Below are 15,869 nucleotides of genomic sequence, written 5' to 3' on the forward strand. Positions count from 1 at the left end.
AAGACGCATCGAAAGCTCTTATGGAGTTTGTGATACTGCAGACATGTGGAGAAAAGTTTTGTGGTCAGACGAGAAAAAAATTCAACTTTTTGGTCTTGATTCAAAGCATTACATCTGGCAAAAGCCGAAGACTGCACATCACCCAGTCAACGCCATCCCTACTATCAAGCATAGTAGTGGCAGCATCATTTATGGGGCTGCTTTTCATCAGCAGGGACTAGCAAGCTTTTCAGGAGAGAAGGGACAATGGATGGTGCAAATACAGGAGACTCCTTCATGAAAACTTGCTTGAGTCAGCCATGAATCTGAAACTGGGTAAGAAATTCACATTTCAGCAGGACAATGATCCAAAGCACAAAGCTAAAGCCACACTGGAGTGGCTGAATAAGAAGAAAACAAATGTTATTGAATGGCCTAGTCAAAGTCCTGACTTGAACCCAATTGAACATTTATGGCGAGACCTGAAGATTGCAGTCCATCGATGATCCCCATCAAACTTGGCAGAACCAGAGCAGTTTTCACGTGAAGAATGGGCAAAGATTTCGCCATCTCTGTGAAAAGCTGGCAGACACCAACCAAAAAGATTCATAGCAGTCATTGCTGCAAAAGGTGCTTCCACGAAGTACTGGCCTACTGTAAGCGGCTAATATACTTTTGTAACCAGTGAATTTTGATTTGTACATGTTTTTTGCAGTCATTTCTGACATGTAACCTTCCTCAATTATAACAGTGTTTAGTTTGATATCATTAGTTAGGAATAAAAAAAGTTAATTTGGAAAAAAAATTCCACATAATTTGTAATTCATCTACTGACATTGACATTATTGGTTGGGGGTGATTACTTATGCAGCCCACTGTATAAAAGTTTTATCCAAGGTCATTATTTATTTTTAACAATGTGTATATATGCATCAGGAAAAAGACAATTTGTTTTGGGTTGTTTATCGTCACATATATTTTCTGCATATCTCGTGCGATTGTGAGCTGGACAGGCAACGGTCATAGTTGGGGAGGGGTTTTTAAGGCTTGAAGTGTGGAGCAGATTGATGCCTTAGGGTTGAGAGGGGTTAGGGTAAGGACTTGTGGTTGGGGTGTGGAACAAAGATGGGACAGAGTTGGAAGTGGAAGTTGAAGCTTTGGGGGAGGAGGAGTTGTGGAGTTGTGATGGGGGATGTGGGAGGTTGAAGGCTTAAAGTGGGAAGGGGATTGATGCCTTAATGTTGAGAGGGGAAGAGTGAGGACTTGGGGTTGTGAGGTGGAGGTGGAGGACTTGGGCTTGGGATATGGAGGTTGAATTATTTTGTTTGTTGCAGAGTGGGGGGGGGGGGGGGGGCGGTTGAGGACTTGGAGCCACACTTTACATTATGTGGAATTTCCACGGGCCCATGCGAGTGCTATTATAATGTGCAAACTGTCTGGTATCACAGACAGCAGCTGCTGGACCCCACCCACATTTTACGTTTGACTCCACCCACCATGGCACCCAGATGAAGTAATGTGGCCGCCATCTTGGCTTTCTGGTGGGCCTAAGCCATCAGGCCTGTAGGCCTCGGCTGGTTATATACACTGCCCGGGTTTGTTGCATCAGATTTCCATTGGCTTTGTTTGGGTTAAGTTTTATTCATGATGAGGGACCCTGAAAAATGTAAACATATGTCAATTAAGAATTATTAGTAAGGTTTAATCAAGCCCTTCGGCACACATGGTAAGTCAGAACGCAAAGTAATAGTTTAAATTACTAAAACTATTGGCTTTGTTTGGGTCGAGTGTTACTCACAATGAGGGACCCCAATAAATCTAATCAAATGTAAAATAAAATTATTTTTAAGGTTAAATCAAGCCCGTCAGCATGCATGGTACACTCCTCCCTAAAATAATAGCATTACATAATTTTTAAACGGCCCCATAATGGGGTGAAACAATCCGTGACCGCGTGACAAATCAGCCTGATCTGATATAACCATGGGGAGGCTGACATTGATGAGAGGTGTCGAGTTAATTTTTTAATAGCACATTAAATATGTGTTTCCCAATCATGCCATTCATCTTTTAAGAGTGCTTTAAATGCTCATTTCCCAATCGGCCCATTACTAAATTTTGATGCAGGTCCTCGCTCTTCCTAACCCTTGATCTTGTATACAATAAAAACTAACATTAGCTATTTTATAACCAATTCTGCAATTCTGTGTTTTGGATACCATTGAGTGTTAATTGGTTTAATAGATTTGTGATAATGCATTTGTCCTAATTTACAGCATATTATAGAACAGGAGTGGCCGTCTGTTTGTCCATCTGTCCGTCCCAGAACTACTCCCTCAGTTTTGTGGCTAGCCCCACCAAACTTTCTGTGGAATGTTTTGGGGTCCGGCAGGTGTCCTAAGGTGGGTGGAAGGTTTCATAAATTACTAAATACAGTTGTCATTTTGTTTTTTGATCCGTACGAAGTGTTAGGTATCTGCCCTTTCCTGCCTACAGATTTGTCTGTATTGGTTATCACGTCAGATCAGTCTATATTTATTGTCCTCACGAGCGTTTTTACCATTGTATTTTGTTATATTAATGGTATAGTATTAATTAGTGATTGGAGTTATGCTATTTGGAATGAAAATATACAGAGACTGAGTTTAAAGGAAATGATGTGAGGGTTTCCAGCTGTGACATTCGTGGATTCGGCATTTGAAGTTTCGCTATTGACCACATGTAGAAACATTCAGCTGTGGTCAGTTTTTTGCCCAAGTCCTTCACGAACCGCTGGCTGTCCATGTCTGATGTTCAATTGAAGGTGGCATAGGAGTGTGGAATTTGTTGGTTCATGGTTTAGCTTTCGCCGTTTCTGCATTGTCTTTTTGCACTTGGTCTCCCACCCGTTCTAGGCACGGATACCTCACTAGTCTATATAATAAAGCAGGAGTGTCTGTCTAACCCTACAACTACCCCGCCAAACTTTCTATGGAACTTTTTGGGGTCCCGGCGGGTGCTCTAAGATGGGTGTGAGGTTTCAGAAATGTCTCAATGCAATTATGATTTTGCGTTTCCACCCATACTAAACTGCTCTCTCTCTCTCAGCATGTAAACTCATTCACGGGTTCGGCGTTCACAATTTCGCCATTTACCGCATGTGGGGACATTAGCTGGTTCAGCAACATCTTAATGTTGTCATTTTTATCAGCTTCATAATCATCATTAAAGGTACATTGATTTTACACCGTACGACTCCCACAATTTTGGGACTCATCCCACCAAATTGTATGTGCAGCTTTTGAGGTCCCTGCACGTGTCCTAATGTGGCTGAGTTCTCATAAAATTTCTCGAAACATTTTTTTGAGATTTTGGCCTTCCACCCGTGTTGAGCATGGGTATATCGCTAGAATATAAAAATAATACTTATCATTAACTTAACAAGTGAGATACCCATGCTACGCATCGGTGGGAGGCCAGAAGCAAACAGGCAATGCAGATACGGCGAATGCTAAAGCATGAAACCAATAAATTCCACATTCCTGTAGCGCCTTCAGTCGCACGTCAGACATGGACAGCAAGTTTGTGAAGGACTTCCATGAAAAACGTACCGGTTCGCAAACAAACGGGTACGTTCACGTATAGAAACATCGATCGTGGGTCCGTGGCAAATCTGCATATGGCGATCCTCGAAGTTCATGTTTAGAAAGTAGAAACCATCACGGCATGTCGTCATTCACTTGAACTCGATATCTCTTTTTTCATTCCATACAACGTAACTCCAATCACAAATTAAGCACAAAATAAACTTTTAAAAACATTGTTAATGTTTCCTTTATTGTAAAAACTACCAAGTCAACAGCTAAATGGATTTTGAGCCGATAGGTGTTATGGCCTTGGCAAGATCGATGGAGACAGCGATCTGTTAGCTTATACACCGCCCAAATAGCTATGTGGAATTCTCTCATGTCGAGATTAAACTCACGTCGTTTGAACTTTGGCCGAGGTCATTCTTTACTTTTAATGATGTTTATATACGAATCAAAAGAAGATAATTGGTTTTCGATCGTCCTTTCCGCATATCTCGTGGGATTGTGAGTTGGAGAGACGACCGTGATGGCGGGGAGGGGGTTGGCATTCTCTCAAGCAGTGATTCAACCCAGGTCCTTATAAAAGGTCTTTGTCCGAGGTCACCAAGTCCGATCGGTGCAGCTGTGCAGCTGTGCAGCGATCGGTGCAGCCGCTTGTGCGGTACCCGGGAAAATAACGTTATGTGGGAGTCCAAACCTGAAAATGCTGGAGGCCAAAGCTGAAATTGGAAAAACAATATAGCCTATTTTACTCCAGGGGATCCCAGGATTACCTACCCAAAATATCGTTGCGATCGGTTCAGCCGTTTTTGCGGTACCTTCGAACGGACGGACGGACGGACAGACAGACAGACAGACGGATGGACATTTGGTGAATTATAGTAAGATACTGTATTAAAGAAGAAACAACAAATCATTCATTCAGTCGTTTATTTATTAAATTATTTTGTACTAGCAACGGTACCTGCCCGATGGGCGGGGCTTCAATTGGGAGGCCCAAATGAAAAGGCAAAATATCAGAAATTGAAGGCTTTTTTTAAATTTAAACGATTTATATAACAACCGTTAAATCATATCACATGCAAATCATCAAAATCTCAACAGTATTTGTAGAATTTCAATAAAAGCCACATCACTGTTCATATCGGTAAATATTATTCCATCGTGTTTGGAAAAACTGGAATATTGGAAAATTTGAAAATTGGGAAAACAATATAGCCTATTTTACTCCAGGGGGTCCCAGGATTACCCACCCAAAATTTCATTGCGATCGGTTCAGCCGTTTTTGTGGTACCTGGGAACAGACGGACAGACAGACACACGGACAGATGGACAGAAAATTTTGTGAATTTTAGTAAGATTGAAGTATCCTGAGTTTTTTTGAAAATGTTTATACATTGATGTTGCAGATGTTGCAGGATGGCTGCATATTTCAGACGAATATGAACTCGTTAGTAAATTATGAAGAAGTTGTAACCAATAATGTTGCAATAAATTATTCCATCAGCATATAGTGGTTTATTATCCGACATTACCCCCTCATGTGTGTAACTTGTAGCTCACCAATTGGCCCGGCACTTGTTGAAATGGTTAAATGCAACACCATGCCCAAGAGTTGTTTTTCCTATTGTTGCACAAATCCATGGGGAAATAAGGTGGACTTTGGTTCATGTTAAAAACCAGTTCAGAAGAGAAATGATTGCGCCAATATAGTGACTGAAATGGAAGCCTTCTACGCTTTGAATAATTTGTGGATAACACTTTAACTTGTATCTATAGGCTGGCAGGATAGCCTGAAGGTATGCACACTCACTTCCGAGCTGCCGAGCCTGCTGGGTTTGAATCTCGGCCCACCTATAAATTCGCACTCTTGTTTTTCGCATGCAGGGCGAGACATCAATGTGTGCACGTCGTCCATCCCGTCGGAAGGTCATTAAGTGGGTGGACCCATCTGGTGGACATAAAGTATCCCACAATGTCTTTCGTGAAGAGTAGGTGATTTATCACCAGCAACATGGCTAAATTCTGAATTACTCCCACCGTCAGGTGACCATTTGGCCTCGCCAGGCATTTGGCGAAAGAATTGTGCCAGAAAGCTTCATTGGGCGTCCCCACAATAAAATGGGAATAATTGGGTCCGTTAAATAAGTAGTAGTTGTAATAGGCTTTAGCTTGGATCTAGTCCGACAGGGTGGTGCATAGCTAACCCACTTAACTTTGATCTGTCTCTCCTGGGTTTCATTCCCGACCTGACTCTAAACTGTCGGATTGGTGTTTTGCTGTCAGGGAGTTTGCAAAACAAAATGTGACACCACTCGGATGATCACTAAGCTGAGTGTCTCTTTTGCTGCCATTAATTAGTAGACCTCAAATATCCCACAGTCTCTTTTGCGAAGAGTAGGTGGGTTATCGCCTTACCAAATTACAAGCTTCTGCCTCAAGTCATCTTCAAGCAAATTTCAGGCCTCTCTAGCCAGGTTATGAAAGATTAAAGGCCAAAAAGCTTTAACTGGTAGGCCCCTGAAGCTGTTGTCGTAGTAGTAGTTTACTTCAACATGCATGTCAATGCTTTATATCTTTATTTATAGAGTTAGTAAGCTCATATATTCTCCGCTTTCACAGCAAGTGTAATGATTTTTGTCCATCTTTTGTGTTCGTTATTGTTAAGTTTCTTTGTACGTGCTGGCTTTACTTCTCATATGATGTGTCAGCTTTGGTCTTTTTATTAACTGGGGCATGCCCGTACTATATCTATATCTAAAATTATATCCCCCCCCTCTATTTACATGAAATGGTTTGGTCCAAAGCGAACGGCTTGCGAGTACGGTGACAATCCCCCCCCCTCTATTTACATGAAATGGTTTGGTCCAAAGCGAACGGCTTGCGGAGTTTGGTAAAGAAATCGCCATAGCATGCACAAACGCGCAGGAAAGCGAAAGAATCGCAAATTAGTTTTAATTAGTTTTAAAACATCGTTTAACGCCAACATAGCGGCAACATAGTTTGCCAACGTGAAATAAATGAATACGCTCTCAAATGTGCCGTCCGAGGCAGAGTCTGTTCGCCACGTTCGGCACACGTGATAGCTCGCTGCTCTCTGATTGGTTGAATCGTTTTTTGGACATAGCTCGGTAACTACTTCTCCGATTAATATGAAACCTTGAAAAGGCACATCCTCGGGTCCCCAGCAATATACCTGGCAAGTTTAAAGTATATCGGACCCGTGGTTGTCGAGAAACAGCGGTCACAGACATACAAACATACAAACATACACACAGAGATTACTGGAATTATAGATAGATGAGCAACACTAAAAGAGTGGGATACACGTTTAGGACCCACTTTCTCCTGGAATAGAGTCTCCACAAGCACTTTCCTGTTTATAGATTTGCACCCCAGCTCAACCGACAGAGGCCTTAGAAACAATCCTTGTCCTGAATTTTTGGCTAAAAAAAACTTTTTAAGACTCTCGCCACCATGAGAGATTTTGGCCTGTGAAAAGGTTTTTCCTTCAAATTTTCTGAGAAGTCGCTAAGTTGTATTTCTTATTGGTGCCTATATTTCGCCAAATATAGCTCTAAAGTGTCATTACACTCTTTATCTCAGTGAATAGTCAACTTGCTCAAAGTTTCACTGAGCATTGTTTTTTTATAAGATTCTCTTGATAATCCGTGCAGTATTTGGCATTTAACAATCACTGCTTGCCAACCTGCAAAGAAAACATGTAATACAGTAATTATAGACCGTATATAAAAGCCTTAGGTATGTTTCAGCACGTGTCTATAAAGACACATCATAGAGGCCTGTGTAATAGATGCAGGATTCAACTCGGATACTGTTCTCATAGCGCAAAATACCTCGAATTCAATCTGATACAAATATGTGCATTTTTTTTATATCAAAGCTCTTTTCTTTAAAACGATAACGCAACACCGCCCACTTTCCCACCCTCTACACCGCCCGCTACACTGCCCGCTATATCACAATGAATTAAGTGAGCATCTGCCAGACGCTGAACAGTTTATCAACAGCTTAACACCAACAGGAATGCCTCCTCTCATGGCTAAAACTGAAAGTAGGTGCTCTAATCATGCTATTACGCATTAGAATACCATCACAGGGACCCCGCAATGGAACAAGATTGACAATTACGCGTCTACAAAGGCACATCATAGAGGTCAGTATAATCGATGGATTGAACCCAGATGCTGTTCTCATACCATGCATACCTCTCATTCCATCTGATACAAATATGCCTTTCAAATTCCAAAAGAAAACGGTTTCCTTTTCCATGATCATAAACAAGTCTTCTGGACAGCACTTTTGACAGAATTTGCTTATACCTTCTCGAAACATTTATTCAGTCACGGGTCATAAACACTTTGTAGGGCTGAATTGTCTATGTAATGGGGGTATTTCTAAAAGAAATAATACCAATGCAGAAACTCCAAAGTGATAATGTGGCGTAAACATTATCAGCGACTGTTTTTTTGCTAGTTAGAGTAGTGCCGCTCAGCAGAGTGTGGAGAGAGGTCTAGCAAAGGTTCGCACCTAAATCAGCCTTTCCTAGTAGCAGGAGTGACAGGAAGTTTCTGAAAGCTGAATCCATCACACGACTGCAAGGCTAAGCCATGAAAACTGGGCCGATCGAGCTATGTATCGTATGGGAAGTGGGAACACGCTCTTGTGCAGTTAGGCCTCCTTCCCCACGAGCCCTCGACCTTGCTCTTCTGACATCACCAAGTATGGCATTAGCACTTCACCATTCTTCAGCCAAAATAAAGATCTATTTACAAAAAGAACACCACATACCTGCAAACTATCTATGGGATGAGTCGAGTACAAACCAATAACAGGTATCAACATTCGTATATAGAGTGCATTCAGAAAGTATTCAGACCCCTTCACTTTTTCCACATTTTGTTATGTTGCAGCGTTATGCTGAAATCGTTTAAATTCATTTTTCCCTCATCAATCTCCACTCAGTACCCCATAACGACAAAGAGAAAACAGGATTTTAGAAAGTTTTGCAAATTTATTAAAAAGAAAAAACTGAAATATCACATTTACATAAGTATTCAGACCCTTAACTCAGTACTTAGTTGAAGCACCTTTGGCAGCGATTACAGTCTCGAGTCTTCTTGGGTATGACGCGACAAGCTTTACACACCTGGATTTGGGGATTTTCTGCCATTCTTCTCTGCAGATCCTCTCAAGCTCTGTCAGGTTGGATGGGGACCGTCGGTGGAGAGCCATTTTCAGGTCTCTCCAGAGATGTTCGATAGGGTTCAAGTCAGGGCTCTGGCTAGGCCACTCAAGGACCTTCACAGAGTTGTCCCTAAGCCTCACTTGCGTTGTCTTGGCTGTGTGCTTTGAGTCATTGTCCTGTAGAAGGTGAACCTTCGGCCCAGTCTGAGGTCCTGAGCGCTCTGTTTCAGGTTTTCATTAAGCATATCTCTGTACTTCGCTCCGTTCATTGTTCCCTCAACCCTGACCAGTACCCCAGTCCCTGCTGCTGAAAAACACCCCCACAGCATGTTGCTGCCACCACCATGCTTCACCGTTGGGATGGTGTTGGGCAGGTGATGAGCGGTGCCTGGTTTCCTCCAGACATGATGCTTAGAATTGAGGCCAAACAGTTCAATCTTGGTTTCATCAGACCACAGAACCTTGTTTCTCACAGTCTGAGAGTCCTTTAGGTGCTTTTTTGCAAACTCCAAGCGGGCTTTCATGTGTCTTTCACTGAGGGGAGGCTTCCGTCTGGCCACCCTGCCATAAAGCCCAGATCGGTGGAGTGTTGCAGTGATGGTTGTCCTTCTGGAAGTTTCTCCCATCTCCACACAGGATCTCTGGAGATCAGCCAGTAACCATCGGGTTCTTGGTCACCTCTCTTACCAAGGCCCTTCTCCCCCGATTGCTCAGTTTGCTCGGCCAGCTCTAGGAAGAGTCCTGGTTGTTCCAAACTTCTTCCATTTAAGAATTATGGAGGCCACTGTGCTCTTGGGAACCTTCAATGTAGCAGAATTTTTTTTGTCAGCTTCCCCAGATCTGTGCCTCGACACAGTCCTGTCTCTGAGCTCTGCAGGCAGTTCCTTCGACCTCATGGCTTGGTTTTTGCTCTGATATGCATTGTCAGCTGTGAGACCTTATATAGGCAGGTGTGTGCCTTTCCAAATCATGTCCAATCAATTGAATTTACCACAGGTGGACTCCAATCAAGGTGTAGACACATCTCAAAGATGATCAAGAGAAATGGGAGGCACCTGAGCTAAATTTCAAGTGTCATCGCAAAGGGTATGAATACTTATGTCAATGTGATATTTCAGTTTTTTCTTTTTAATAAATTTGCAAAACTTTCTAAAATCCTGTTTTCTCTTTGTCATTATGGGGTATTGAGTGTAGATTGATGAGGGAAAAAATGAATTTAAACGATTTCAGCATAAGGCTGCAACATAACAAAATGTGAAAAAAGTGAAGGGGTCTAAATACTTTCTGAATGCACTGTATCCTCAGGAACTAACCACGGCTTATAAAATGTAATCATTTAGCATTTTGTAGTGTCACACAGACTATCAATAGCACTATGGGGATTTGTAGATTTAACAAAGTCATGGGAAAGGGTCACAATCACAGCATTAGGTTGTTTTCACACATTGAGCAGACTGTTGAAAACTGCCTGAGGAATGGCAACGCATCCCATTTCAGGAAAAAATGGGGGAAAAAATGGGGAAAAAAAAAGTTTTGGCTTCTTCAACATATTTCAACATACAGCCATTTGATCTTCATTTCAACAATATTGACAGATAAAGGTGATATAATATAACAAATATCATGAAACATTTACATTTTGTAGTCCATTGTATAATTTAAATAAACATAAATGCAAATTTCGCATGTGGAAAAAGTAAGTACACCCTTGGCTCTAATCGGTGGTATTGCCACCTTTGGCAGAAACAACCTCAAGTAGGCGTTTCTTATAACTGTCTACCACTCTCTGACATCGGCTGGGATACATTTTTGCCCACTCCTCCATGCAGAATTCTTTCAGCTGTGCGATGTTTGAGGGGTTTCTTGCATGCCCAGCTCGTTTGAAATCCCCCCACAACATCTTGATGGGATTTAGATCCGGGCTTTGACTTGGGCATTCCAGAACCCTCCATTTCTTTCTTTTCAGCCATTCCTTGGTGGGTTGACTGGTATGTTTAGGGTCATTGTCATGTTGCAAGGTCCACCTTCGGTTGAGCTTCAACTTTCCGACAGATGGCCTCACATTATCCTCAAGCACCCTCTGGTACAATGAAGAATTCATAGTGGATTCTATGATGGTGAGCTGCCCAGGCCCTGATGCAGCAAAACTGCCCCAAACCATAATATTTCCACCACCATGCTTTACAGTTGGTATTAGGTTTTTGTGGTCAAATGCTGTCTTTGGTTTTTGCCAAACATGTCTTCTGGTACTGTGGCCAAATTGCTCTACCTTTGACTCATCTGTCCAGAGCACATTGTACCAGAAGTGCTGGTCTTTGCCGAGGTGTTCATTGGCAAACTTTAGTGTTGCCCTGATATTCTTTCTGGACAGCAAAGGTTTCCTCCTGGCACACCTCCCATGTCGATCAAATTTGCGCAGCCTCTTTCTAATGGTAGACTCGTGCACTTTGACATCAACAGTGGCAAGATCTACCTGCAGGTCCCGTGATGACATTCTGGGGTTCTTAGAGACTTCCTTCAGCATCTTGCGGTCTGCTTTCGGGCTGAACTTGCTGGGGCGGCCTGGCCTGAACAAGGTGGCAGTTGTTTGGAATCTTCTCCACTTGTAGATGATCTTCCAGACAGTCGAATGATTGATTTCAATATCTCTGTTCAGCTTCGAATGATCTCTACATAGCTGTAAATATCTTCCTTTGTTCCTGATCATCCTTGATGCCTCTTATAGTTCAGCCATTATGAAACTTCAGCACTGTCTCCACTTTTTCCTCATTGGCTTGCAGTGCAGTGCATTTCCAAACTTGTCTTTGGTCTTTCACAGGAAGAAGATCTTGAGTACCAGGTGGCTGAGTTGTGTGACCTTGTGTGACTTTACCAGACTCAGCCACTTGTCTGCCATACCACGCACTTGCACCAAAACTCTTTTTGCATATGCCACATCCTGGTTATGGAAGTTTGAAGCATGAATAACTGACCATGATATGGTATTCATTAGTGTATATATGTGTATGTTTGTGTGTGTGTGTGTGTGTGAGTTGTTGTTGGCTGCTATCTCCACACATGTTTGGGATTCAGCAGATGGAATGAAGACCAACCAAGTCTCAAAGCATCCAGTGTGTGTGTGTGTGTGTGTGTGTGTGTGTGTGTGTGTGTGTGTGTGTGTGTGTGTGTGTGTGTGTGTGTGTGTGTGTGTGCGCGCTGTATGGATTATTCATTTTAATAGATCTGCTTATTATTTCCTATTCTAATTCATCCTTCTCTCGAATTGATCACCGGATGTTGTTGTTGTGCTAATTGCCATTTACAAATGAGGAAGTTCCGCTGCTGTGCTGTGCAGGTGGTGAAGGATGCAACCGCCATCACTGAATGCTTACCTGTCAAACAGGTAAAATGGTGGAGGGTGATGGAATTATTTCACTTGAAGAAAGTTTTCTTCCTCATGATATTCTTCAAACATACATCAGTTTCAACCTTCATTTTGTTTCATCTTTGATTGATTATTAAAATGAATAATCTCTACAACTTTGATTTCGATCAACCCCACCTGGTATCAGTTTCAACCTACTCCTCTACCTCTTCGTTTCCTTACTTTCTGTGACTACTCTTAGCTTGTTTGGTACTCGTGGCCCTACAACCTTCTTTCCTCTCTCCTTTTTCAGTGAAATTATCAATCCGATGATTATTGAATTTAATTTTGCTTCACCTTGATTGCTGCGTTACATTTTGATTTTGCTCCATTCGGACACATTGCAAAGCAAGGTGCCAATAATTGTCTTTGAGCTACAATATTTTACGGCTCTTTGCAAAGACTTGCAATTTTCAAAGCCAGAGTTGAAGTGTTTGTTTTTACTTGCTCATGTTTACCATTTTGTTTTGTTTAATTGGCATTTTGACCTCGTATTGTATTACCTCTTCCACCCTTTTGTGTTGTTTTATTTTTGTACCTTGTGCAGAAGAGAATACGGAGGAGCAGGTACAAGGTAATGCTTTCCCAGGATTTCATTTTGTCCAAATAAGATTACATTGGTAACCACTTCTGATGATGCCTTTGTTTTAATTTAATTTAATTTATTTATTTATGTATTTATTTTTATACCTTTTCTTTTTCATTTTTAAAATGATTATTCCTGAAACAAGGCAGATTTAATTATTCCATTTCGTTTTTTTATCGAAACAAAATTGTTGTAATACAAAAACAATCACTTCCTTGGACTTAATTATATGTATTTTGGGATCATTATTTAAAAAAGTAAAATTGATTGACATATATACCCAAAAGAGGAAGTTCCTCTTAACAAAGACTCCTTGTTACGCAGCAATAGCGAGCTCCAAGTGGTCTACCAAGACCACAAAAGGCCTCTACTTTCAGAGCAGAAGAAAACAGGGTCACAGTTTGGACATTCGTTCTCTGGGAAAGAGGCCTTTTCTTAAATAATTATTTAAACACAACATTTTGAATAATTGCACCACAGTCACTTAACTTCACATGGATGCAAACGTTCACAAAGACATCACACTCTGTTTCCTTCAACTGCAATCATTATGACCTCTCGGCTCTTCGAAGAGCTGATAACATTTTTACATCAAATGGCAATGTAAGGGAACATCAATCCTGAACCACACAATGTGAACTCGGCACACGGGTGGGATCGTTTCATCCAGCACTTTCATACGATCATCACTCCACAGGGAGCTGCAACAGATTTTCTTGCCAAGCTATCTTTTGCAGCGAAGGCATCAACAGAACTTTGATTGAGGTACGTTAACCGCCGTGGAATTTCATCCGATGAAGGGTGAAGGAGTAACGCCCGTAATGTCAGCGTCTCCTTTCATCCCAAGGAGGTTAGCATGTCCTCATTCAATGTTCTGTTGTTACAATTGTTTGCTGACGCAGATTCACACCAGCCTTTAGAAGCAAGACATTCTATCTTTATTATGGTTCTGTTATATCCTTTTTTTCTTGGTTCAGTCTCTATGTGTTTGTTTTTGGAAACAAGGTCAAATCTCATAGCGAGAACATTGAACAGATCAGGACGTAACGGAAGAAAGAGGGGGATTGGTGAAACCAACAGCAGGGTTGAAGGATAAAATACAGGGACAATTAGAAAAATAATGGATGTTGGGAGGAATGAGTAGTAGGGGAGGATGCACCGGGTGGACAGCATGAAAACATAAGCAAGTTCTCAGGTAGGAAAAAAAATGGAAATTTGGAAGGAGGTTGGTTTGGGTGTTGGGAGGTAACGGGGAAGAAAATATCAATGTTTTGGATGCGGGGAGTATCTGAGATGGTGGCGAACAGTTGTCTTGAAAACATGGAGGGAAGATTGAGATTGGAGATAATGTGGAAGTTGGCTCCACAGGTGGGGAAAAAGAGAAATGAATGAGTGGAGGTGAACAGTGATTCTGGATTTTGGGAGTTTCACCAGAATGGGGTTGATGATGGACTGTGTGCTCATGTGTATGGGGTGGGTATGGGGGGGGGGGGCGGAGACAAAGCATGGGAAGAGCAGAGGGTGCAAGACCAGAAAGGAGGCGGTGTAAGACAGGGGGAAACCACTGGCCAGTCTGTGATGGTAATGCGAGAGGTCCATGACTCAGCTTCAACCCAGGAGATTCCAATGATCTTGAAGGCCTTGCTTTCCATGGCGTCAAGTTGGACAGGATGTGAGGCAGGGGAGCCAACCCAGAGGGGCGAAAAGTATTCCATAAAGCTGTGGATGAAAGCCTTGTAGGTGGATAGAAGGAAGGACTTTGTACGGCTTTGGAAGACAACTTTGAAATGTGGCTTTCCCACGAAAGATCATGGTTGAGAGTGAAACCTAGGAGTTTGAGTGACGGAACCTCCTCAAGAGGATTGTTCAGAAAGTAGATGGGAGGGTTTGCCAGATGGTCCTTTCAGAGAGACAGTAAGAATGGGAGATTTGTCAGGATTGAAAGACATATTGCAAAGTGCTTGAGCAGCTTGTAATTTTGTCAAGGTCTGGAGAGAGGGAAGAGGCTGCTGCTTGCATGTCTGAAGGATGAGGGAAGTCATGGCAGATAGTGGAGTCATCAGGAAATATATAAAGGGGATTTTCCAGAGAGTCAGGGATATTGTTCATGAAGACTAGGAATAGGCCTGGGCCAAGAACACTACCTTGTTGCATTCCAGCTGTGACAGTGAGAGTTAGTGAAAGGCTTCTGTTGAGAGCCACACATTGGCTACGATAGTAGAGGAAGTCAGTGAGTCATGTGTGGAGTTGGCTTTGGGTGCTATAGGCAGAGAGTTTGGAGAGTAAGCCAGGATGCCAGACTGTATCAAAAGCACGAGATATGACCAGAGGGCCACACATGGCTCATTGAGGGCCTCTGTCCATTGTTAGGGAGAGTAAGAGCAAGATATCCAAGGTAGGGTGCCTGGTCCAAATCCAAATTGGTGTTCTGAGATCAGGCCGCTGTAAAACAGGAAATATTTTATATCAACTGTGATGATGAATTTACATGACTTTGCTGATGATTGGAAGTAAACTAACAGGTCTGTATTTGAGGTGATCGCTTTTTGCACCTTTTTATTTAATGCAGTGATGTTGGCTGATTTCCAAGCAGATGGAAGATGACTTCGGGCAAATGATCGGGTGAAAAGATCAGCTGGGAGGATTTGGAAGACTCGTAGAGCAGGTTTGTAGGACACGTGGGCTGATGTCATCCAGTCTAGTTGCAGATTCAGAGTCGAGGATTGATGAAAACTTCTCCACCTTCTTGGGAGCAAAAGGCACATGGTTCAGGAGCAGTTGGATACAACTGGGTAGGATGGTTACAGAAAGCAAAGGGACACAGGGACACAAGATTTGGAAGAAAACACAGAATTGAGACATTCGGCCGTCTCATGGCCGGAGTCGGCTGTCGTGCCATTTGAAGAGAGAAAGCTAAGGGGTGAAAGGGGAGCATACACCATTACACCAGCGAGACACTATTAACAAACATACTTGTTGCAGGCTTTTAGAAATGCACTGAGATTGCTTTCGGTTGGGTCTGCTTTCCAGGAAGCGAAGGAAAGTTGCTTCAGAGTAACAGCCTCACTACAAGATTCAGTGTACCATGGACATGAAGAAGGGTAGGATAAATTGAAGACGAGAT

General features: G+C 42.3%; 1 protein-coding gene across 15 annotated transcripts in view; it reads left to right on the forward strand.

The window, feature by feature from the left end:
* The window catches only part of MCTP1 (multiple C2 and transmembrane domain containing 1), a 264,386-nt gene that overhangs the window by 125,913 nt on the left and 122,604 nt on the right, over window positions 1–15,869 (forward strand). For 11 of the 15 annotated variants that reach the window (XR_013624092.1, XM_068122490.2, XM_068122489.2 and 8 more), the window contains 2 exons: window positions 12,091–12,138; window positions 12,707–12,733. The exons of the other annotated variants lie outside the window; for them this stretch is intronic. Coding sequence is in view for 10 of the 11 variants with exons in the window: in XM_068122490.2 (XP_067978591.2) it covers window positions 12,091–12,138; window positions 12,707–12,733 (75 nt within the window). In the remaining variant the exon portion in view is untranslated. The remainder of the gene's footprint in view (window positions 1–12,090; window positions 12,139–12,706; window positions 12,734–15,869) is intronic. 15 annotated transcript variants of the gene reach the window in all.

This window comes from Myxine glutinosa, chromosome 7 (genome assembly GCF_964187855.1).
Source record: "Myxine glutinosa chromosome 7, kmMyxGlut1.1, whole genome shotgun sequence".
Taxonomy (NCBI): Eukaryota; Metazoa; Chordata; class Myxini; order Myxiniformes; family Myxinidae; genus Myxine; species Myxine glutinosa.